The sequence below is a fragment of the Lepisosteus oculatus genome, chromosome 1 (assembly GCF_040954835.1).
Source record: "Lepisosteus oculatus isolate fLepOcu1 chromosome 1, fLepOcu1.hap2, whole genome shotgun sequence".
NCBI lineage: Eukaryota > Metazoa > Chordata > Actinopteri > Semionotiformes > Lepisosteidae > Lepisosteus > Lepisosteus oculatus.
In genome coordinates this window covers 41980046-42006544 of record NC_090696.1, presented here as the reverse complement: position 1 = coordinate 42006544, position 26499 = coordinate 41980046, and the positions used below count along the sequence as shown (strand labels likewise).

Here is a 26499-nt window from a genome sequence, read left to right as displayed (position 1 = left end):
ATGAATCTGATTAAATCCAGAAATCGGTGGTCACCTACCATTTTAAACTTTCATTTACATAGTCTGTATATTCCTGCTTTACCATGAGTGAAGAATAACTGGATTCTGTCAAGTATTTGTATGCCATTTACATTTCCCAACCCAGCTTTTAGCTTAAAATCAGATGGATTTCTTCCATGTGCTGTTTTTAATAAGAAGTAATGCTTGCAGCTCTCTCTTGATCTTTTTATGCAATCATGCCAAATTCACATTGTTTCTCTTTTGGATTGATGATTTCTTCCTTAGTACAAGGATTATATTGTATTATATTTATAATGAGGAAACAATCATATATTTATGTATTTTGGACTCCTCATTTTCTTAGATCATATCCAATAACTTGAATTGCACAGTGATTGATTGGGTTGGAGTACGGGTTGGCTGGACAATGAGAGTAACAGAGAAAAAGGAAGTAAAGGACAAAGGTCAAGTATATCACCCTGCAGCCATATCTCTGGCAGCCCATTGAAACTAAGCAGGTGTGAGCCTGGTCAATACCTGGATGAGAGACCTCCTGGGAAAAACTAAGTTGCTGCTGGAAGAGGTGTTAGGGGGCGCTCACTCTGCAGTCTGTGTGGGTCCTAATGTCTCAGTATAGTGAGTGGGACACTATACTGTAAAAAAAGGTGTTGTCCTTCGCATTAGAAGTAAAACCAAGGTCCTGACTTTCTGTTGTGATTAAAAATCCCAGGGGGTTTCTTGAAAAGAGTAGGGGTGTTAACCCTGGTGTCTTGGCCAAATTTCCCATTGGTCTTTACCAATCATGGCCTCCTAATAATTCCCCTCTATATATTGACTTCATCACTCTGTTCCCCTCCCCACTGAGGTGCTGCACATTAGTGAGGTGTGGGGGGGAGTCCTCATTACCTGTAAAGCTCTTTGAGTGGAGTGTCCAGAAATGTGCTCTATAAACGTATTATTATTAATATAATTAATATAATTTCTCCAATGGAGCAATCTCTTCCGTATTCTCAAATTTGCTTCAGACTTGTCACTGCTCCTTTGTGGGAGGAGTCACTTCCAGTCACTGCCTGGAAGCCTAACTAGCATTGATAAAATTATCATGTCAGACAGACACATCAATCACTCTCAAAACAATAAACTTCTGCCTTGGGCAAGCTAAGGCAGTGTTACTGCCAGACGTTGAGAAAATGGTTGTGGAACTCTGGTGTTCAGAAGCAAACGGTGGACACTTCACATAAGAAGTAAGTAAGTGCCTGCCCACAGTTCATTTGAAACATGAGAGAGAGCAGCTTTATACATGCACAAATGTATGTATAAAGTGAAATAAAATCATTTGCCTGTGACCCTCACAACCCCTGAGTAAAAATAACAAACTAAAATAAATATTCAAAATATTACACTCACAAAACACCCACATTGGGGCAAACTCATGTTCACATGCCTTAGTGCATGCCAGAATGGAAAAATACACAGATATAAGACTGTTTCATACCATCCAATGCTGTCTCCTGGTTACTCTGACAAGGATGTAGTGGCCAATGCTCTGCCACCACAGCTCCCCTACCTGGCTTCTGCCACGTACCCTCTCCACCTGAATGTAACTAATTCTGACCAAACTGGGCTAAAAGAACCATTAATCGTGAACTAAAATACTGTATACCCATCACAATTATGGGAAACATCTAGAAACAGACTTCATCTTTTCATTATTGAGAGCTACTTCTAAACAATGCAAAACCTCCCAAGCTACTCATAGCCCCTATGTATTTTTATAAGGGTTTCACAGGCTATTTATCTCTTGTAATTAAAGTTTTAGATATTATGGTAACAAACCTGGGGATGGTAAAAGTGTAAAAACGTATTCTATCACATCAAATAATAGGTCCTGACACCACCTTGACATGCAAGCAAATTACAAAAAGATAATAATTGCAACTCCTAAAGTCAGGGATTACTAAGTGCTGCCTTAATTCTACTAGCTAGAATAGAGTATTAGTCATGCTGAGACAATTTTTTATTAAGACTGGCTCTGTGGCTAAGGATCTGCGCCTGTGACTACCCATTCAAACTAGTGTGTGGTGAGCGTACTGGAGCACTATGGCTGCTGTCACATCATCCAGGTGGGGCTGCACATGGGTGGTGGTGGGAGTCCCCAGTACCTGTAAAGCTCTTTATAAGTGTTAGGAATTATTATTACTGTATATGTACTGTAATATTGTTCACAAACAAACTTCAGTGTCAAATCTTAAAGATGTCAAATGATAATATATTCAAATTTGCACAGCAAGAATAATAATAACATTCAATTGGGAAACAGCCCTTTGGTAGCATATGAAAGCACAGTACATTAGTATATTACTGAATGGACTTATTTTCCATCTTTCATAGTAAGAAAACATGGTGAGACAGAAAACACAGGCTCAATATATTTTCTTTGGCACTGTTTTCTTCATGTTACAGGAAAAAATATCTCAAAGTTGAGATGGAAAGATTGACGTTAAATGAGCAATGACTTGACAGGATCTTTTGTTCCAAATTTGTTTGTATGTTTTTTGGTATCATTGTAATTGCCGTACTTATTGAAGTACCTGCATAGGTTTCCTGTAACATAGTGGAACTAAAGCAAGAGTTAAAAGTTACCAAAACACTGCAAAATGTAAGTCCGCAGGGAATGAAGATTAATGGTTTTAATTATATTTTTCACTGCAATATAAACTACTTAATTGTGCAGCAAAATAGGTTTAAATTGCTTTTCTTGTAGATTTATTACTTAGTGTTACTTACAGGTACCAGTCTAGCTGGTTGAGCTAATTGCAGGTGACAAACTGAAGAGCTTCTTGAATCAATTGAGTGCAAGGGTCCAACAAGCTCATTTACATTAAACGCTACACAACACAGCAAAACAAAAGATAAAGACTGGAAGGATCTCAAACCAGTGGAAAGGAAGTTAATTGGTTTCCATTCACGCAAATGCCTTTTCCAAAAACTGTGCTTATTAGACATGATTAGAAGACATATTAGAAGGAAATTCCTTAGAAAACTTGCCTGATCTTGAACTCATGCTTTGTGGAGAAGATTAGATAACATCACTTTATTGGCCATATATAATTTATTGTATTAGGAATTTGTCTTTTCACATACCCCAGACTTATTCTCTGTGAGACACACAGACAGGGAGAGAAGCCTGGGATCAGAGCGCAGGGTCAGCCATTGTACAGCGCCTCTGGAGCAATTGGGGTTAAGGGCCTTGTTCAGGGGCCCAACACGGAAGGATTTCTCTGACAGCCACAGGATATGAACCTGCAACCTTCCAGCCACATGCACAGATCCTTAGCCACAGAGCCACCACACCACCCAATTGGCTTCAGAATTGGCTGAAGTTAATACAATATTGTGTTATCAGCTCATAAGGGCACCTTCAGTGATTGACGCTGTTTTTTTTTGGTGTTCTTGTACATTAAAGCCAGACTGTCACCTCCACCTTCACCTGCGCTGGGCAGACAACCCTTATGTGTCTGGAACAGTGCACACCAAGGACTCTGCACCTGGACTAATCATGGGAGCTGGTAAGTGTTTGATCTATTTGATGTGGTCCATTACAACTCCCACCCTGCAGTCTGTGAGGGTCCTACTGCCCCATTATAGTGGCAGGGACACTATACTGTAGTGGGTGCTGTATTTCGGAGGAGATGTTAAACCAACTTCCTGACTCTCAGTGGTCACTAAAGATCCCCGGGCATTTCTCAATAGTAGGGAGAGTATCCCGGTGTCCGGACCAAATTTCCCATCGGTCTTTACCAGTCATGGCCTCCTAATAATTCCTCTCTAGAAATTGGCTTCATCACTCTCCTTTACCGTGGCCTCCAGATTGTGCCCATGTATGATTGGCTTGCACTTGCCCTGCAATGGACTGGCGCCCCATCCAGGGTGAACTCTGCCTTGTGCTTGTTGCTTACCGGGTAGGCTCAGGCTTCCCACAACACCTTATGGTAAAAAACGGTTTGGCAAATGAAATGATGACTCCCTGGAAATGCTTCAAAGTAGAAAGAATAAATAGAAAACATTCAGTTACATTGTAAGTTAAACCGTAGTGCTAAAAACACTCAAGCTAATAATAAGCTTTAATTTCTTAAACATTCATGGCATTAATCAAATGATGTCATAATTAGAACTGTTACGTTACAGTTCTTAGGTCCTGGGTTCAGCTCTGGATCAGGGTACCTTCCCTGTAGAGGACTCCTCTAGTTACATGGGGTTTTGCTAGGTTTCCTACAACCTTTCAAGACTTCTCTGACTAGGTTGCTGATTGCTATCTCTAGGGTGTTTACATGTGTGCCCTGCAAGGCTGTCCCTCCCAGAGTTGGCATGGCCCTTACCAGGAATAAGAGGATCTCTTATAATGGATGAGTGGATTTATGGATTTTAAATATTGCAAGATGCTTACAAACTGTAAAGTGCTCTCCTCTCTTCTCTGATTTGCATCAGTGAGTGAGTGATTGATGATTTGAAGTACATACAGTATAGTACATGGCATGTTCTGCAAATTTAATGTGAGCCTAGACACTTAAACAAGAACATTTTTTAAAGAGAACATTTTTTTGTGTAGCATAAGGTGATGCCAATGAATATGGCGATCATGTTCATCGTCATTATTTGAGAAATGTCAAATTAATAAGTCATTAAAATAATGTAATGATATAGAAATTACTACCAAGAACACTGCTCATTCTGTGGACTAAAACGTAAAATATACTTATAGTAAAGCACACCTGAAGCTAACATCAAATCCATGCTTTCTCTGTGGCAGAGTATATAATAATCATATTAAACTGAAAGCCCTTTCTAAACTTTTGTATATTTCCAGAGAATAATTGTATTTATAACAATATTTATGAATATTGATTTATGCAAAACTACAGACAATGGTGAATATTACGTTGTGTAGTCAGTTCTGAGCTGCTTTAATGTCTTTCTTTTTTGTAAAGGAGCGCATTTTGTCTTTATGTAGAAATAGCAGTTTAATGGAGCTAGCCCTAATGAGACCCCTTACATCCAAAATATGTCCAAGAGCCTGTAAACACAATAGCATACATACCCAGCAGGGAATACCCTCAATCTATTAGACTTTTGGTTTAAATGAGCTTAGTGACCTCAGTGAAGAGGATTAAACACATGACATTTTCATTCTTCCATTATCCTTTGTTTTGATAGTATTAAAAGGACAGCATAGCATGCATAATAAGACACAAGCTTTCTAGGCAGCTTGGCATAATGCAGAGCTGAGCAAGAATAAACAATAAGAAGGATGAATCCCCTTTCATTGTTGCACTGATAATGGCTCTTGTTTTTTGAGTTCTGCATTTTGTTTTTTTCTGCTGTCTTCATCTCTCTCAGAAAGCATCAGTGACAACATTATTTTAAGCTCATAGCACATTTTTATACTGAGAAAGTCAAAATCAGCTTTCTTTTTTCTTGGATGACTTGTATGATTGAACAGCATAAATTACTCAGATAAATGCCAGTGTCCCACTTATCTTGCTTACAGATGTGTGTTATTAAGTGTATTGGATTTATTAAGGATATCAGACCTCAGTGATGAAGAATTGATGATAATTTATTGTATTTATTTATCATAGAAATTCACAAACAGCACATAAATTGTTTACATTGGTCTTTAGAATGTAGTAGTTTAGCTTCTAGGACATGTACAAAGAAGAAATAGCGTTGATAACACAGAACACCTGCCATTCTGTCCGATTTGACCAGTAAATTTCATATATATCATATTGAATGCTCATGTGTAACTTCCTTTATATTGTACTTACTGATCATGTTTTCAAAAATTATTATGTACTGTATGTGAATTTAAAACTGCTCAATAACAAGCTTGGTTTCTTCTTATACAGATTGAGGTGTATTAACAACAAACTAATTATAATAGTAGAAAATACTAATAGATTTTGAGTAAACTGTTAATGCCATTTACATACTGTACCTATGTTGTAATTCTTGATCTAAGATGTCTAAGACTTTTGACAATATTATAGCAGATATTACAGTATATTAAAATGTAAATGCATTGATAAAGGCCATAAAAAAGAAAAAATCATTTACTAAAACGCCACTCAGTGCCATCTGGACATGGTCATGTTCAAGCAGAAATCACTAATCATTTGGAAGTGATTTTTTTCCTGTTTAACACACGTAAGTTACAAGTTTACAAATATGTTTTAGGAAGCTAGTGAAGTAAAGCTTCCTAAAGCTTTACTTTACTTTAGTGAAGAGCAATGTAACACCATTCCCAGTAGGACAGCATGCTCCAAGCAAAATTTAAAGCAGCATTATCTTGTAACATGATCTGATCAGATCACAAAGCTAAGCAAGGCCTGGTATTGTTGTGATGGACTTGCATGGGCTTAGGCCAGCAGATATATCACCCTGTAGCTCACCACTAGCAACCCACTGAAGCAAAGTAGGTATGAGCCTGGTCAGTACCTGGATGGGAGACTCCTGCTGCTGAAAGAGGTGTTATAAGGACCAGTAGAGGGCATTCATCCTGCAGTCTATGTGGGTCCTAATGCCCCAGTATAGTGAATGGGACACTATACTGTAAAAAGGCACCATCCTTTGGATGAGATGTAAAACCGAGGTCCTGACACTCTGTGGTCATTAAAAATCCCAGGGTGTTTCACAAAAAGAGTAGGGGTGTTACCCTCTCGTCCAGGCCAAATTGTCCATTAGAAATGTTACCAATTCTCGCCTCCTAATAAACCCCATCTATGAATTGGCTTCATCACTCTGTTCTCCCCCACATTGATAGCTGATGTGTGGGGAGCATTCTGGCGCACTATGGCTGCCGTTGCATCATCCAGGTGGGGCTGCACATTGGTGGTGGTGGAGGAGTCCCCATTACCTGTAAATCGCAAGTGTCCAGAAAAGCGCTATATAAGTGTAAGGAATTATCCTGTTTTGGGTGTATCCTGACTTGTGCCCTTGTGACCTTGTATTAGATTAAACAGTTAAGAAAACAATATTTGTTATAAAATGGATATTTTATCATGCTGTATACAGTACTTGTAGTATTGTCATGACCTAGCATTGTAGCTTATTTAATTCAACTGATAAAAAAGAAGATCTGATGAAGTATACATCACGCATGATAAACACAAGCTACTGCCAGCGGGTTCCATTTGAGCAGCTAAACTCTGACTTGTATAATGTCAGTGCAACACTGCACTTCAACTGACCACCTCAGGGAAAATACATTTGGGTATTCTTTTTCTTTTGTAAAACCTCAACTTTTCTGCATCCCTTACTTTACAACTCTAAAGCTGTACATTTGCTGAGTGGAACGAGATTCACAGACTGTGCTATTAATAACAGCACCATAGGTACTGTATCAAAGGCTTGCAGCTGTCAACATCACTTTTCAAATGTACAGTGAATGCGGCGCTTCCTTTTAGAAATTCAACAGCAACATTATCTGTAATGTAATATATTTGACTGTGCATTGCTTCTGTTTTTCCAAGCTGTCTGTAGTTTATCTGTCCATGTATGTTCATTGCATTTGTCCTTACATTTTTTGCAGGCAACTTAGGCTCCCAGTTGGTGGGGTATAAGGAAGAAATGTATATTACTTCAGACTGTGGGAAATCTTGGAGACAGGTATATTATTTTTTTTGTCCTCCAATGACTGTCTGGATACCGGTACTATGCTTTACAAGAAAATTATTAATCCACAAAACCACACAATGTGCTTACTGTAGATGCTAGTCGTCATCTGAGGCCAATGAAGGAGGATGGATCACCATTCTAGAGTACTGAAGCCAAGTGTCTGGGGATAGGGCTATGAAGACAGCTATCATTAGTGGCCTCTGGGATACGAGATGGCTATACCTGTAGTGGTAGTCATTTAGTAGTGGTTGTAGTGGTAGAGGCCTTTATTGAGTGAGCATCTAGACCAGAGAGCATAGTCCATTGGTCTGGCATTGGGAAGCTCTTATTCAAGTTATTTATTAGATGAAAAGTAATCAACTGTTCCAGGTTCTAGTCCAGTGTCAGTGGCCTCTACAGAGCGAGAATGTCTGTGAAATCAAGTCCACTTCCAATGGGGGGGTAGGTCTGGTGTACTCAGGTGCAAAGCAGTAACAGAGAGACCTTAGAGTGCCCAAAGCAGATAAGTAACAGCTAATGTAGCAATACTGTATGTAAGGTGTAAAAAATACTAGTCTTGTCCTGCAACACATACTGTACCTGTAGGTAACATGGACATGACCATGGAGAAAAAAGATCTGTAAGATATATAGGTTCATAGGTGTATGTGCATGGGGAGTACACAGAGGCAGAGAGGCATAGGTGTGTTCAGGGGCACCAACAGTATGTGCTGCAAGGCCAAATAAAGATAGAAGTCGCAGAAAGGCAAGGCTAATATGCAAAGTATTGGTGTCTTTTTTTCTATCACGGATAGTCCTCCGTGTTCTCAGGGCTGTCAAAGGTAAAGAAAAGTTAAGAAATGAAAGACAGAATGGTGGCAAGAGTAGCCAGAGAATAAGACAGACAACACAAAAAAGGAGAAAAGGTAGAGACATACATCTGGGGAAAAGAGAGTTGATGTCTTTGAGAAACGTGAAAATGTGTTTAAACCTCTGGACTTTTTAGGTTTTAGATTCAAATTCCAGGTGCTGTATTATAGAATGGTTATTTACCAAGGTAATCTTCATTCAGATTGCTGCAGTCAGCTGCCGCATGAGATGGTACACATGTAATGTGAACTTTCTAATCAAAGTGTCAGCCAAATAAATTAATAATGAAGAAAGTAAAAAATAACTAAGAACAGACTAAATTAGCAGAGGGGATAGAGCCAAAGCAATGGAACTCAATCTATAAGCAAGAAGAAGCAGGAAAATGTAAGGCAGGGAAATTAACAATATTAACAGAGGTGCTAACTGAAAGCTTTCGTAGTTTTTTTTTATTTCAAAGCTAACAAGAAGAAAGAAGAATCTTTTGCTTTCCTGAATAGCAAACAGACTGCTTCTACACAAAGGAGTGGAGTGTTAGAGACCAAACTCTCAGCAAAATGCAGAAAGCTGTTTTTTATCACCTACTCAAACAGAGAGAGGGTGAAGTGTGGATAAATCTGAGAAGGGGACAGGGGTCAGTTTTAACGTGGATGCACACACATCCAAGCACAATATTACAGAGACAGTAGCTCACTCACATACCTACAATACATTATGTGAGAAAATGAAAGAGGAGTAGAAGGAGCTGTGTTTGCCCTACTGTACATCCCTGCTGCATCACACTTCTTGGTGACCTATTGACAGTGCCAGTATAAAGATTCAGTCCTCCCTGCCTTGTGTTTGAAAATATCCCACAGGTCTGTGGCTGCTCTTCAGAACAAAAGAGAACCAAGTCAGTCCAATCATCTGTGGACATTTGTTTAGCATGGATTGTGTTTAAATCAAATATACAGTAGTTCACTGAAAAGCAGGAATAATTGTAAGGCTCAAGTGCAGAATATAACAAAATCTAGATGTTTAACATAATTAATTCTGCAGTCTACAGTGACACTTCAAACATTTATATGTCACTTCTCTCAAGAGAAAGCTTTGGGTTATATACAGCCTTTATTTTCTTTAATTTTAATAAATCTAGTTACTCTTTTCAACATGTTTTTTAGAGCAGAACTGCTGAAATTATGACAAATGTGTTGTGCTGCAATAAGCCCTGCACATGTAATTATGTATAAAACAGTGATGAATACACAAGCAAGAAAATAGCAGCCTAGTTAGAAAATCTGAGCAGTTTGGCAGTGACGAAATGTTTAAGTGCTACTAGGACTGGAAGGACTTATGTTGGCCAGAGGGCTTTTGGTTTTCAACACAAAAGGTACTGCTTAGACCCGTGATGCCACTTTTGGAGACATTAGTTCCAGATCAAGGAGGACAGGCTCTAGCCCTCCTGAAAGAAGCTGTCTCAAATGATAAATGCTTTGGACATAGGCATACATTCTCCATGTGTGATACAGAGGTTGTACAGTAGTTGTAGAGCCCCACAGCTGAGCAATAAACCACTGGCAATTCCAAACTGAGAGGTTATGAAAGTTGTCAGTTACAATTTTATTTTAAAAAAGAGCACCCAAACAATCTGGCCCCATGTCTGCATCTGCTGTACCTGTGTTTTGAAATATGTCTTGCCCACTAAGCGCCAGGATCATAGGAGGTGTAGCTACAGTGTGTAGCTGCTGTACTGAAAACCATCCTTGGAGGAGCTTTAACTATATATGGCCAATGGATGACTGGGCTACAGAAGTGAAATACAGCATGTTTGACAACAGCTTCCATTTTTTTAAAGATGTTTTATCATAGACATTTGAATATTTTAATGACCGATACTTTTAAATTAGTAGAATATATTTTTAAAAATTGGAGAGCTGTCCAAACCAAATATGTATAATATCTGTTACACTTAATGCTTCTTTGAGTCACTGCTTTTATGTTTGCAGTACAAGGCAGGCTCACGTCAGGTCAGCTCCTCTTAATACACGGTTCCTCAAATGTGTAAATTGGATTTATAATAAAGTAGATTGGGAAGAGGTAGTGCTAGCCAACTTTAAGAACCAAGATGTGGAAAGTCAACACTTTATTCATTGCATTTTTAACACTAGAGACTTTAATAAATTCTGCATTCTCTTTGCTTTATTTTAAACTTTCAGAGAAAAAAATCTATATTTACTGTTGAATCGATAGTTTTATGTGTTTACTTTACATAACTGATGGGTTTTTCTTACAGATTTTTCTGCTGAACTTGCTTCCAATATGTTTAATTAGGCTTTCAAGTAGTATAAGCCTATGGTGATTGTAAGGTTTTCTTTTTTAATTTAATCATTTTTGAAACTGCTTGTGTTCACAGACCAGACAAAAACTTCAAACTAGGCAGCTATATTGGAACAGATGAACCACTACATTTTTTACACAAGTGGAGGTCCTACATCAACTGAAGTAATAGCCTGACCTACAGTACATATTTGAAAGCACTAATAGAAACATGGCAGATTTCATTATCAGCTAGAGCTTTTGAGTTGCTGAAAAGCTGTTTGATGATTTGTATGCCCAAACCAGGTCTCAATCCATTCTTAGAATTAGGACCCATCACACAAACTATAGTATTTCTGTTCAAAACCTGCAAGGCCAAGTACCTTCAAACTTTACAAGGTAGGGTTTCTCACAAGAAAAAGCTTGGTGGTAATGTCCTGCAGTTGACAAAGGGGCACATTAACATTAGCATCCCCAACACCTACAGTAGTTATCCAACACTAGATTACTGTACTATGTACTACTTTATTATTGTAACTAAACAATATTATCCTGAATAAAATGTTATGACCACAACAGCTGGTTTGATTTTATATGGTTCATCGAAGAAGTAGGCTACCTGTGGAAGGCTACCCATGTAGACGCTGCCTGAGGAAGAGTTTTATGCTTGAAACGTATTTCTACTTGGTATTTCTTTGTGCATTAATCCATCATTATGTTCTTTTTTTCCGTTGAGGCATTGTTTATTATTTTTGCGCTCATTGAGGGAGTAAGTCTTTTTTCTCCTTGAAAAGCCAAATGATCATGCGCTGTGTTACTACACAACTATATTTTATTACAAATCCTTGGGCACCTTTTGTCAGCGTTAACACATTTGTTTGGCCAGGTAGTGCCGAGTTTCGCCCAGTAGACCTGCCTGACCTGTATATAACTGTGAGAAGCCTTGCAAGTAAGGTTGTAGTAACAGCAGTATGAATGTATGTGAAAATGAGGACCCTGCATACACCACAATGTCTGCCTGTTCATCATTTCTTTCACTTTGTGACATTATTCTACATTGCATGGTATTAACATCTGACAAAGTAATTCATGCATATCCCAAGATGGCCTCACAACAGACACTGTGATCAAATAGCCACTGTCTTGAGAACTGCAGCACAGATTAAATTAAAACTTTGTGATTCAAACTTTGTGATTCATCCAGTACTGCTTCCAATTTGCACTTAACAAATTGCTATGATAATTTTCTTGCCCACAATGGGACACCAACTGCTTGCCAAAATGCAGCTTCAAACTATGGCCTTGAAACCACTGCACTAATTGCCAGGAAACTTCTCAGGTTTCATCATTCCCTGTACCTCACAGGATGAAGTGATACTTTATACACCCATACTGAGTTATTTCCTACTTGGCAAACACATCCCGGAATGCTAGCTGTTCTTCTTCCCAGATGGTCTGGTCAGTTAGTTCCAAGGTTTTATCACACTAAACCCTGGCTTCAGAATGTCGAAGCAACATGTTTTACACCTATTATTTCTCATCATCTTTTTGTTGCGAGAAATGGAGACCCTGTCAACAACTCTACTTTATGAATGTTTTGTTGGATGACCTCCAAACTTGGTTAGTATCATCGTAGTTTCCCCTCATCTGTAGTTTGCGCACACTGTGCATATGAGTGGGGACGTGCTTGGAAGCCTTTAAAACTGCTTTTTCCAGGTTTTCATTACTATTATTGCAGGTTTTTGAGGAGGAACACCATATTCTGTATCTTGATCATGGAGGAGTCATAATAGCCATTAGGGACAGCTCCATCCCACTCAAAATACTCAGGTAATGGTTTCATTATGTTTACGGTCATTCTGTGCTCTTCAGGAAATTGACACCCTTACAAGTTTGTAGGAAATAGTCACACGAAGCAATGTGCTTTATTTGTCAGGAAGCGATATTAAGTCCAGAACATCAGTTCAATTATTTTACAAAATTCTCAGCAAACAATTAAAATGGTCAACAGTCAAGCGTTATAAAGCCACAAGTTCACCTTTATGCTTCCTTTGTCTGAGGAGGGTTATCAAATATAAAAATCGCTTTGGAAGCATTGCAATGATTGTTACAGCCATCATTCGTACTCACAATTTTTCAGAATATTGTCAATAGTACCTGTATAAGCATTTTATGAGGAACGTGAATGCCTTTAGAAAACAGCATTCCTTTCAAATATTTTTTCTACTAAGATGAGCCTCTGGTATTTGCAACTCAGTTCTGAAACACAGGGTAAGTTTGGCAGCTTTGTGTTACTGAACTCCTGGACTTCCAGTCTAAAACCAAACTTTCAGTGACTACAGGGCATCAGTGATTCTATTTTAAGTACTTGGCTTTTCAGCATCTGAGCTTAGGGACAGACCTCTAATCTCTAACATTTCATAAAACCATCATCATAAGATGTTAGATATTCCAGGGAGGTTTATTAGCAGATCTCCCTGGTGTGTGTGCACTTCTGCGATGCTCACATATTCTCACTGTTCTTAATATTTCTTACAAACCAGTAATTGGTGAAAATATTATTGTAGGCTAGGCATCATGTTAACACATTGACCTAAGGCTTATTAGTTGAAGCAGTGTTTGTGAATTATTCTCCTCCCCATGTTACTGGCAGAGTCTCTTAGATATTAAAGTTGTACATTAAATATGAGGTTGGTCATCCTATATTTATGATGCAAAATTTTAAAAGGACCTTTCATTTTCTTATTAATTTAAAACAGCTTCTAATTGAGAACTCTTTCTAGCAAAGTCATATGGTTCTGACATTTCCCCCAGTGTGCTATAATATTATATAATATGTCTACTGAAAACACACTGAGCTTTTAATGCCGCTAAATTTACCTCCTACCCACTCACTATTGGCTGGAGAATCAGCATTGAATCTTGAAATTACCAGCAGAGTCCTTGTCATGCTTGCTCTTACTGTATGTTATTTTCTAAAATATTGAAGCAAGCATTATCCATAATACCAATTAATTTTACAAAGAACAATTGCCCCTACACTTACTCTACTGTTGGTAATAACTTAACTTGTAGCCTTTAACTGCTTGTTAGATTGGAACTAAATTTATGTTGTACATTTTATTACACAAATCTGATGAAGTCCTGTTTGATTTTTTTAAGACCACATACATAGACTTGTACAAGTAGGATACTTGTTGAAATCTGTTTTCGTGTATTTTATGTTTTACAAGTGACTTATTAATGTTTGAATCCTTAAAGGTTCAGCATAGATGAAGGGCGTACATGGACTACCCACAACTTCACCAGCACTTCAGTATTTGTGGATGGTCTTCTTAGTGAACCTGGAGATGAAACCCTTGTCATGACGTGAGTTTATTACACCTGTCTACACTGCATTATTTACTACAGTATATGCATTTGAGCTCCTTTGAAACGGGATATTACTGTGTGTAACAGCCTGCCTTGCTGTCTTCCACTATTTTTAAGAAACAAGCCAGAAAAGAAGGTCACATTACATCTTCCCATAAACTTTGCATTCTAAATGAGCTTGTAGAATCTTTTTTTTTTATTATTTCCAAAAGAGCTGAGATATGCACAGAGGGTTGGCTGTAACAGTAAAGCAATTTTCTGTTCTTTTTAATAAAGTCTGAGGGATCTAATTGGGGTCAGAAATTGTGGCACTCTCACTGTCTGTACCGTAAGAGAAAAAGAAAATGACTGATGGAGACCTGATGACATAATTTTGAATGTGAACAAAAGCAAAGTAATTTGAAGACATAGAATTAGGTTCCCTCAGTCTCTCTAGAGAGTTAGGTTTTCAAGGAGATTCTAAAGGCCATATCACACAGATTGAAGGATGTGTTCTTGCATATCCTAATTTTCGCAGAGCTATTAAAAATATGGCTATTGGAACCAACAGAATTTGTTGCATTTGAATGTGCTTCCACAGTAGAACAGCATGTGGATCCTTACATCAGGTGACAATTTGTTAGATTTTAGTACTCTATCAGAAAATTATCAGCAAGTAGTTTGGTTTCCTGTAAACACAGCAAAATTATTTATTATTCTTTTAGCAGCAGCAGCAAAAAAAAGAATATTGCATTCAGATAATTCAGATGACTGCATAAACAGATCATAAGATTTTGTATTTAATGCATTGTGTGATATTAATGTTAAATGTAAGTGTGCAGCATGCGCACCTACTGTGCACACTAATTGTATTACGTTGTACAATACTGAAACATAAACAATAACTAGGAAAGTTTTGTATTCTGAGCATAAGGAAGAATCCACATAGAAGCTTTTTGAGAGCAGGAACTAATGATTTCGAAGATAGAAAATGCCAGCTACGTCAAAACAGGACGACAATTGTTTTTTTTATTATTATTGTTTCAATTCTAACATTTTCTATCAGTATTTCCCTTTGAAGTTTTTGCCAGCGCGTCTGTACAGTTTGACAGATAAACGTTCGTGAAGTCTGAAATTTAATAGTATACCTTTTACCTTGACTGGGTAATGGTTCGTATAAAATGAAAGCGGGCAGAAACAAAGGTCTGCACCTACGATGTCCGGAGAACACTTTTACAAACATTAAAATGTTAGACATAAAATGGACTGGACGTCAGATGTAAAGCTTTTTAATATAAGAAATCTTACTTTGTTCAATGCCGGATTTATGGCAGTCTTGCAAGATTTTTAGTCAAGTAAATGTCTCCACCTAGTGACAGAATTACAACAAGGCACGCACCGTAAATCACTGCATGTTGACTCCTCCTGAAGACAGCCTTAATATTCTCTTCTAGAAAGGAAATTCTGTAGAATTCCAGTAAAACAAATTGTGTCGAATGTAGGGTCCAAGAAACAAGTATCTTCCACTGCTTTTCTGAGAAAAATATAACCTGCATTTCCTGCTATGCTATTTTTTTTTGTCTTCTTATTACAGGGTCTTTGGCCATATGAGTTATCGGTCAGACTGGGAGCTGGTGAAGGTGGATTTCCGCCAGTCTTTTCCCAGGCAGTGTACTGAGGCAGACTATGATCCTTGGAAGCTAACAAATTTGCAGGTAAACACTGTGCATCTTCCTAATTAAGGGTTGTGTCTGTAGTCCAGAGTTTCATGTCAAGTAAAGTCATATTTGTGTTTTTCTGTACCATAATATTAATATTAACCTTAATATACCCCCAGCAAATTAATCTTAATACTAATGTGTGTACTTTATATGGTAAAATTCAGAAATCTCCAATGGTAAGAGCAAAGTAGTTTCACAAATCTGGATTAACTGTTGTTGTAATAGAACACCTAGTGCTAGCAAAAGTGATTCTATCCATTATCTTCTAGATATTATGGGGAAGCGATACAAAGACAAGCAAAACACTACGATATATAGTTAAACATACACACTGTAGAATTTAAATCACGTTATGTGATGTTAAAATTGTATTCAAGAATATTTTGGTCACCATGTTATAGAAAAGATATTGCTGCTCTGGAATTAATCCAGATAAGAGCACACAGATACATTCCAGAGCTTAATGGAGTGACCTGCACTGACAGGAGTAGAAACTGTCAAAAAGCATTTAATAACTGAGAGCCGGAGGGAATTCTATAGACAAAGGGTTGTGGGAGTTGGGAAATAAGCTATCCAGCCATGTTGTTGAAGCCAATACACTGGTTTCCTTCACAGCTGGATGAGATTCTTAGATCAACTAATTTCTAACTACAGTACCAACTGTCTATATGGGCCGAATGGCTTCCTCTCATTTACACTGTAACTTTTTTTATTTCTTGTTTTTTTTTTCATATCATATTAAAGCTTTTCTCACAAGGCCTGTGCCTGTTTAGCTAACTTTGACCTTATGGATGACTTTACAGGATTTTTCTTCTTATATTTATTTTCAGTGTTGTTTTAAATGTAATTACAATGATCGAGCCTAACGACATTCTGGTAGGTTAATTGGCGTCTGAGAGAATTGACCCTGGTGTGAATACAGTATGTGCGTGTGTGAGGTACTGCAAATAACAGGCTATTAAACGAAGGCAAATGAGTTAGTGCTGATTTATGTTTAATTTGTCCATCCAGTTTGCATCAAAGACATAAATAATACAGACATTCATAATTTTGTCATAATAATGGAATAATAGTTCTGTTTTTATCTGAATAATCAGTGTGATCACAAATTTCAAGCAGAAACAGATAAAATATTGAGATTCACAGAAGCTGACCAAAGCAAAACAGTGATCAATTAACACAATGTTCCAAAGAAGTAAAACTTTTAAAAATAAAAGTTTTTTTTTTTTATCTTTTCAGGGAGAGCTGTGTATCATGGGGCAAGAGAGAAGTTATCGAAAGAGAAAAGACTCATCATATTGTATCAAGGGAAAGAGCTTCACGTCTGTTCTAACATCCAAACCCTGCCAATGCACGGAAAAGGATTTTAATTGGTAAAACTAATCCCCCTGCTTTTGAAAACATGTCTTGTAAAAGCAAAGTGTTTTTTTCCTGAAATAACTGCATAATAGTACTGAAATAATAGTACTATGAGTACTATTTGTGCCAAAAAATTATATAATAGAAAAGAAGATCAGTCCTCCGGTAATTTAAATATACAGTATTGTATAGTTCTTTGGAGGAGAATATTCATATGTCTTACACCTTATATTGAAGAATTACTGACCACTGTGTCATAAAACATTCTGTACTAATGTTAAATTAGTATTGATATTCTGTGCTTGTTTTTTCACATTCTTTAGTACAAAGCTGAGTGATTAGGAGGTACTAAAATATCTGGACACTACAGAGAGTGTGTTGTTCTTCTTCATGAAAACAGCCAGTGAAGTACAAAGAGAACGCAAGATCTGCATTCGTCTGGAATAACAACACTCTCTGGATGCTCTGTCTACTGTTTTATCATCACAGAAAACACCCATTCTTTTTCTGTACAAAAAACTTTTGGATCTATTTCTGAATATTAATAATTGTAATGTCATTTGCAGAACCGCTTTATACCATACGGTGGCACGGGAATAATTGTAATGTTCATTTCTAATTAATGCAGTAATGTTAGAAAAGATAAATAGAAAAGATTGACATTATTATTTTGAAAGAAAAAAACAGTAAAAAAAAACCACAATGAGTCTAGTTCTGCTCAAGTGTAGGTATATTTAAATGTAAACTTTTAAGCCCCATGACCACCCATGACCAGTGTCAATTTGCTGTTGTCCTTCTGTCCTTGTAGTGACTATGGCTTTGAAAGGGCCGCTAGCCTGAAGTCTGAAGGGGACAGGTGCTTTGCTGATTTCTGGCATGACCCCAGCTCTCCACCTTACGACTGTGTTTTAGGGCAGAGCTTTTTCTCCAGCACTGGGTGAGTTCTTGAAAGAATCTTCAATGAGTTGGCTCAGGAAAAGATGACAGTTTCTCCATTTATGAATCACTTCATGGCACGTCTCTAGTGGTGCTTGAATTCATTGCACACTGCTTTTTATATCTTAGAATGAAAAAAATGGATTGCAATTAGCTGTTTAATCATTTGACAAGAAAGTGAAAAAAAGAACTCGCCTTAATAACAGTAATTCATAATGAGTTTGGCATTACACCAACATTGTAATTTGGATAAACATTTGAAAACTGAAAGAAATGCTGTGAAGTGCCTTGAGTACTAAAAGATTTATCCACATTTTTCTGTTCTCTAGGTTTCCAACTCCACTGGTATAAATAGAGGAGAATTGCAGATTTAAGTGTTATATGACAGATGCATCTTCTTGGTGCATGAAGATCACATACAGTACAATCATTTTGTTCTTTGACCTTAAACATGGCAGCCTTTATGAGCCAAGATAGGAGAGAAGTGACATGGCACATTCTTCAATATCTGTCCTTTTCACCTCATCAAACTGTAGACATGAAGCCTAGAAAAGTAGGGTTTGCCCACTAAATACCAACACCAAGGACTCCGACACAACAGCCTGATTGTGGTGATACTGGAAGTGTCTGTTCTCAGAATATTTCAGGCTGTCAAGTATAGCAGTGGCTCCCTGGCTTCAGAGATAGTGTGAATTTAAGAGAAAATAAAACAACTCTGGTCACAAAGGCAGCATAGTAATGAATATCACTTTTCAAGACTACAATCCAACTACAGAGATATAAAAGAATAGGAGAAATTAAAGTTGATGTGGAGGGTCCTCTCTAAGCAATTGGAGATTATAATTTCCACAACAAAGTGCCTTTATTTCTCTAAAGAAGTGTGTGTTACCTATCTAGTACAGATATCAACCCATACTGTACAGCATGATAAGCCACAATGTCTCAGTATCCTACAAGTCCTGGCCTGAGCTCACAGCCTCAAAAGTAGATGATCCTAAATCAACCAGGCATTATGTCTACAGTAGACAATATATACAGTATTGTCTATGTGTAATACTGTATATATTTTTGTGTAAGTGTAATACTGTATGTTTTGTTGTTTTTCTTTTTATTAGGGCTACAAGTTCCAATCAACTTTGTTGACATGGGAATGAAGTATTGATTTGAATGGGATCCACTAAGTATTTACAGTACATGTATGAACAATAAAGCATGTTTCAACAGCTTTCAGCCACAGTTCATATATCAACAGCATACTGTATGATGAAGTAATTGGATATTGTTGTGTATCACACCAAGGAGACAGGATGCAACAAAAAAAATTGAAGAAAAAACATTTTCAAAAGGAAAAATAACAGCATGATGGCCAGCACATCTACAGGATTCTCTCACTTTGGCTACATCTGAATTTCCAAACACAGTCTGTTAGAAATGAAGCAGAGTGAAGCACAAAGCAGCATTTTTAAATACGTTGATGCCCAACCACCAGCATGCATGCAAAATTAATTATGCTCACTCCAATTGCATCCGAGCAATACTCACTCCCACGCGAGGTCCAGGAGTGGGAAGAGTTGGAAAGGAAACATGCCCTTAACATGCCTGTGTTGTACTGTAACTATACAGTTTGTTCTGCACTTCAGCAATAATGAACTATTTACAAGGGTTGCAGACAATACAGATGTACCACATACATTTGTTTTTCATTATAATTCAGAGAAGAGAGAAACAGCTGGAAATTGCAATTTCATGATTATGAAAATGTTAAGTATGTTGTGTTGTTTAATGCTTTTTTTCCTTGGAGGGGAATCACAGTTTTTTCTTCCTTTCTGAAATCTTATTTAATAAAATTATGCCAGTACACCAAGACTGGTACTTTATGGATGGATCTGGATGTATTTTATGGATGGATCTGAAAAAAAAAGTTTCCTCTCTAAAAAATGCCTTCATTTCATATTGTTAATTACCGGTAAAACATCTGCAAATGCTAAATCAATTTGGAAATGACCAGCCATTTACAGGAATTGTGAACAAAATATTAAAATGTCATTTACTCGAAGTAAGCTCTTGCCTGATTCATCTTTACAGCTACAGAAAGGTGGTGTCTAATGTCTGTGAAGGTGGAGTCAACAAACAGCAGAGTTCCAAGCAGCACACCTGCCCTTTGCTGCCCCCTAGAGGTTTACAGCTTGGAATCAAGGGCGAGTCTCTGGCTGTGGGTCCTGGTGATGACATCACCTTCGTTGTCAGGCAGGAGCAGGTATAGTAAGAAAAACATGGAACTGAAGTGGGGAGGTGAACCGGCATGGACAATGTGGTTAAGCACATTCGGAGAGAGAAATAAGAACAGGAAATCAGACGTTTCAGAGGCAGTATTGAGTGAGAAATTTCATAAAGTAATAAAAAATAATTTCACACTGATTCAAAAACTGACACTGATCAAAAGTCATTTTGTTTCCTTTAAAGGTATTTAAAAAATAAAGTGTGAAAGTGTTGCTCCTTGAACATATTTTTGTAAAAGGAATGAAACCACCAAGTAACGGCAATCAACACTGCTGTACTGAAAGTGGTGTCAGTCTAGTTCAGAAAGTTTGAACTCTATGGATTTAAGGAAGTTACTCACTACAGATCTACTTTCTTATAGGGAGATACTACAAATACGAAGTACCAGGTGGACCTTGGTGATGGAGTGAGAGCTATCTACAGAAACCTGACTGTGACAGACGAGCCGATTCAGCACCGCTATGAGAAACCAGGCATCTACCGGGTCACAGTGAAGGCAGAGAATCCAGCAGGGCATGATGAGGCTGTGGTCTATATTCAAGTCAACTGTAAGTGATAAAAATTCCAGCTGAACTTTTCACTATTCCCCTTGTCTGATCCGTTAGATAATCCAAATTGTCACACCAAGCCTATACCAAGTGTTAATAACATTTTTTTAAAAATTTAAACGAAAATAAAACACTCCCAGACTCCTTGAGGTGGAGCAGTTTCCTACTATTTGTTGGCTACAAAAATCTGTTGTAAATTGTTTTGTAGTATATATTTCAGTTTTTGTATTAAAATTTGTCTTACCTTTTGGCACTCTGGAGCCCAAAGACCTCACCCTCTTTTCACAATACGACCCTGTTATGAATGATTATTTGTCAGCAGTATTTTGAGGAACTTTGTGAGAAAGACATTTATGTATCTTTTTTTCTATTAATTTTCCTGTGGATGAAGCCCCCCTACAAGAAGTCCATTTAGAAGTTGTTCCTATTGCCGGAAGGAACAAGGAGGTGAACCTGACAGCATCAGTCCTTCCTGCAACTGCAAATTTAACAGTCTTCTATTGGTGGATCGGGGATAACCTGCAGGTACAATTTGCAACACTTCATAAACACCAGCTAGGCAGTTAAAACCTGTATGATTTTTTTTTATATTAACCATATATAATTAACCAAATAAACACCCATGCAAAAGTATTACATAAAATTAAATGCAAATATTGAATCTATAAATCCTGATATACTCCATAAAAAGTAGTTGCAGACAAAGAAGTTTACATTTTAAGAAGGGTAGGGGTTGTGTTGTGTTTGAGCTATTGCACAGCAGCCTACCCAGGGTTAAGTCAATCGTAATTGTAGAATTGCAATATACTGTATGGAAGGCACAAAATTAACTGTAGAAGGAGTAGTACTGGTGGATTGCAACATCTAATAACGAACCCAACACTCTTTCAATTATTTACAGTATGTGCTGGTGAACAATTTGTCTTGTTAATTTCTATGCTAATAAAAAACATCATCATCAGATTTAATGGTGAGATACATAACATTTTTAAAATGTAAGGGATTATTTGTTTATTTTTTATTTAATTGATTTATATTTTAATTCAAGTTTTTAACAGTTATTAGACCCAGAACAAGACAAAAGATGCATGAATACATAACCTAAAGTAAGCATCTACTTCCAGATTGTATATTCATAAGAAATGCTCTGTAGGACCTGTTCCATTGATGTTCATTTGCAATGTGGTTCACAGATGTGAAACATGATTTGTCATAACGTAAGATAACTTTCTTTCACTAACAACTTCCATTAGTTAATCTGAGAATTGCAAATTCATAAAAGACTTAGTTACGGTTCAAGGACCAGAAAATTCTGTAACAATTTCTACCCTTTTTCAATGATTAAACCTTTTCTCAATTGACAAGTTAGAACTTTATTCATTATCAAAGTGAATCAGTCTGGTGTAAAATCTGCTTTAAATCAAATTGCTGCTGTATTATTCACATTTTTACTGCTTCAAATAAAGTATTATTTAAATGTTTTACCAATATAAATATAGACTGAAAGTGGTCAAACATTAAACAGCTGTGAATTTATAACCATTGTTTATGTTGTCTTCTACGTCTGATTATGCTGTGTGTTTCTTGTAGCCTATTCTTACTTTAGAGAACAGTCTGATAACCATGTTCTCTGAAACTGGGAATGTGTCAGTCACTGTGCAGGCTTCAAATGGACGTTCAATGGTTCAGGACACCAAAACAGTTTGTGTATTCGGTAAGGCATATCTAAACAACCTGTCAGTCTTGTAACATGCAGACCCCAGGAGTGCCTCTGGTTGTAAATCTTATGCACTGTACTTTGTTGAACTCTATGTAATGCATGCAGAAGTCCTTTATAAAGCCAATTAATAAAGTTTCCCAAATTAGATGTCTCCTATTTGGACGAGTACGCATAGGCCTGCTTTTCATATCCAGGAAGAAGCTTTACCACATGCTATTGAATTTCTGTGCAACTGACGCAATAGGAAATGTGCTTGTCATATTTCTGACAAAAGGCCAATCATCCTGCATTGCCTTTCTCCTCAATTTTCCACCTGCTAATGGACTCTCTAAGGAGTAAAGATTTGTCCAGCTGAATACCTGAGGACGAGGGTTTAAAAACAGAAAATAGAAAAAAGCACTTTTATTTCTTTTACTCCTATATTTTTTCTGATTGCTGCCACACAATCTAAGGATTTCTGTGAAGAAGAAAGCTGCTTGTATTGCTGCTTTAAGACCCTTGTAGGTCTGATGTTGGTAATTTCATTAATGTGTCCTGTTGTTTATGTTTGTATTTGAGGATGACAGTTCTATTAATTTCAAAATGAAACATGGACAAAATATATTGCCTGCCAGAAGGGACGAAGAGATAGACTGATGAATAGCTGTGCACTAGGGCTGTTTTCCCACTTGGACTTTTTAACAGGAAGATCTATAGAACTCTGTTTTCAATTTGACATCATAGAATGTTTTGTGTCAATCAATGGTGAAAAATCCCAATTAAATACATTTTGATTCCATACTGTAACACAATAAAATGTGAAAAAGTCCAAGGAGGTGAATACTGTATGCATTATTGTGGTTTTTATATTAACTGTGTATTGATCCAACTGAAAATAAAACCCTTTGCTGAAATTTCACATAATGTACTTTAATCCTCACACTCTAGTCTTTGCTCTGTTTCAGATCAATTTGAGGTTATTCCACTCAAATTCAGCAAAACTCTGGACACTATCAACCCAAATATTCCAGAATGGAGAGATGATATTGGGCAGGTGGTTACAAAAATCCTAGCAACGGTACATTTTTCTTTCTTACCAATGATGTTTTGCCTAATTGTGGCTGTTTACTAGCTACTGTATACAGTATATCAGAATGCTACAGTGCCAAGAAAAGGTTTGTGAACCACAAACTTAACAAAATGATCCAACATTGAATATCCTCATGCAAATAAGTAAGTAAATCAATAGATTCAGTAATATTCTTGTAACTGTTTACAAATTTGCACTTTGAGGATGTTTGACCCATTCTTACTTACAGCACAGGGCATATTGAAATGCAAAATGTATTCCTTTTCAGCCATCCAGTTATAGAAGCGCTTGTGAGTTAAGGTCATTGTGTTGTTGCCTGCCCCACGTTTAGCTCAGCTTCATCTGATGAATGGAATGGCATGACATTCCTCTCCAGAACTGGTAATACAACACTGAATTCATGGTTTTGTCAGTGATGGGATTCTGTCTGGCTCCTTCGTTTTTATTATACAAAATATTTCTCTTTGTGGACAAAACAGCCAACTTTCAACATATCTTTCCAAAGAACATTGTTTCGGTTGTCTTTGGGATTGTACGGGACCTTTTTGCTGGACTTGAGATGGGGGCAATGTTCTTTTCAGAAAGCAATGGTTTCTTCCTGTCTGTCCCCCTATGAAAGCCATTCTAGTTCAGGCTTTTGCTAATGTCTGAGGCATGATCACACAAAAAGGACAACAAGGCCTGCAGATCTTTAGATGGTACTCTGGTAATGTTTGTGATTTCCTGGATGTTTTTCCAGGTTGCTCTTGGGAAGATCTTGGCAGGATGACTTATTCTGGGTACAGTTACCGTGGGCTTGAATAATTTCCATTTGTTTACCATCTGGATGAAAGTGGGTGGATGAAGGGACATATTATTCATATTAGTTTTGTAACCCTCTCCATACTGATGATCATCATCTACTCTTATGATTGAGTGCATATTTCCAGTATTCAGATTGGAGAAGACCACACTCTCAATTTCTGACCATTATATAGGACAGGGCTACTCAAACTCCTTCTAAATGCTGTACTGTAACTCAATAATTTAACCATCTGATTCTAATTATCCCCTTAATTTAGTCAAACTAGGGGTTCAGTTATTATTTCACATACACTAATCCTTAATTTTTCATTTGTTTCTGCTTCATGCACCATTGTGTCTCAAAAACCACGTTTGGTTATTATTTGGTTAAGACGATTAAGATTGGTTTGATTGATTTGATTTGTTTGATCAATTTGATTGATTGGTTGGTTTGATGAAGAGATCATCTTTAGAAATTGTAATCAATTTAATGGGGAGTTCAAAAACGTTTCCTTGGCATTGTATGTACTGTACTTAATAGCAGCTGTCCATTTGAAGTATACTGATACACTAAATGTACTACATTTGTCATCAATTTGTTCTGCATGTAGACCTTGGTACACGAAAGAAGTACCATCCTTTACCATCATCATTATATATTTCAGTGAGAAGAAAACTAGAATTGGAAATAATACATGTGTAAATATATTTAATATTATTTCATTGGCTCTCAGTGCTGGGTATTATTCTGAAAAAAAATCATTGTTAAATTGTTGTTTAAGGAAAGCTTTTACTGAAAGTAATCACAAGGGTCAATTATTTTTGCAATACAGCTGCTCTTCTTTGAATTGCTATTAAAATCTTCAGGGTGTAATACCTACTGTAGATTTCATAAATTTTACAATTTCTATGTTGTTCATTTTTCCCACAATTAATTGTATAGTTATCTTTTACAACAAAACTTTGAAATCAAGTTACCTTTACCGATTTAACTGATTAGATAGAGGAGGAAACTCTATTTTCTGCCAAAAGAAAAGGATGTACATGACATTACCTTGTTGGAATAGAACTTCAGGAGGCAAACTATTATGATTGAGAAAATAAAGCATTTGAAATATTTCAAATCAAGTTTATGAACATTTTGCAACTTCAGCATGATATAATTACATAAAGTCTGTTATGTCAATAATATATTTTTTACCTCCATTATCATGTTCTCCCTCTCCTTTATGAGAGTGGATAACTGAGTGACTCTCAATTTAATGAAAACTGTTACATCAGTCCCCAAATGTTACATTATGAACGGTTGACTCCATTGTTAAGCATGTTTCCAGAGCATTCACTAAAGTTAAGTAAATGAGTGTTACACATTTCCCAGGGCCCAAAGACATTCATTTTAAATTGACAATTTAATACAACAAAATGCTCAAGTCTCTGCAGTAATTTTTACATGTCAGATTCAATGATGTAAACTAAAAGGATGTGAAAATCTCAAGACAGCTTTTAAAGCACTCATTCAAAAGATTAAGTGCTATCATTTCAAGCTCTATTTCTGTCTTCAGTTGGAAGTAGGATCTGTCAGTATAATGATTTCTACAAATAACTAAATCAACACATTGGATTTATTGACAACTAGGATTATCTTCTGGGGAGACTCAGAAAGATGGCTTGCATCATAGTAGGAGGAGTAGAACTCCATTTGTAAAGAACTTAATAGGCCTACTGTATCTTAAAATCATTTTGTTAAGTGTTTAATATATTTTTTTAGTCTGGGATTTCTTCCTTATTCTAAATATGTATTCCTATGTAACATTGTAACACTAAGCCTGCTTGAGTCATGAATCTACACAAACATACGAGAGGTTACAAATGAGTGAGCTCATCCTGCTTGTTTTATTGTGTGAAAAGTCATGTT

At 36.9% G+C, this 26499-nt stretch overlaps 1 protein-coding gene across 2 annotated transcripts in view; it reads left to right on the top strand.

The window, feature by feature from the left end:
- Positions 1-26499, top strand: part of sorcs2 (sortilin-related VPS10 domain containing receptor 2) — a 369458-nt gene that overhangs the window by 335805 nt on the left and 7154 nt on the right. For both annotated transcript variants that reach the window (XM_006629678.3, XM_015344988.2), the window contains exons 11-22: positions 3467-3569; positions 7592-7668; positions 12556-12647; positions 14079-14186; positions 15763-15883; positions 17129-17262; positions 18057-18185; positions 20270-20441; positions 20826-21012; positions 21404-21537; positions 22603-22726; positions 23677-23789. In XM_006629678.3, coding sequence (XP_006629741.2) covers positions 3467-3569; positions 7592-7668; positions 12556-12647; positions 14079-14186; positions 15763-15883; positions 17129-17262; positions 18057-18185; positions 20270-20441; positions 20826-21012; positions 21404-21537; positions 22603-22726; positions 23677-23789 — 1494 coding nt within the window. The remainder of the gene's footprint in view (positions 1-3466; positions 3570-7591; positions 7669-12555; positions 12648-14078; positions 14187-15762; positions 15884-17128; positions 17263-18056; positions 18186-20269; positions 20442-20825; positions 21013-21403; positions 21538-22602; positions 22727-23676; positions 23790-26499) is intronic.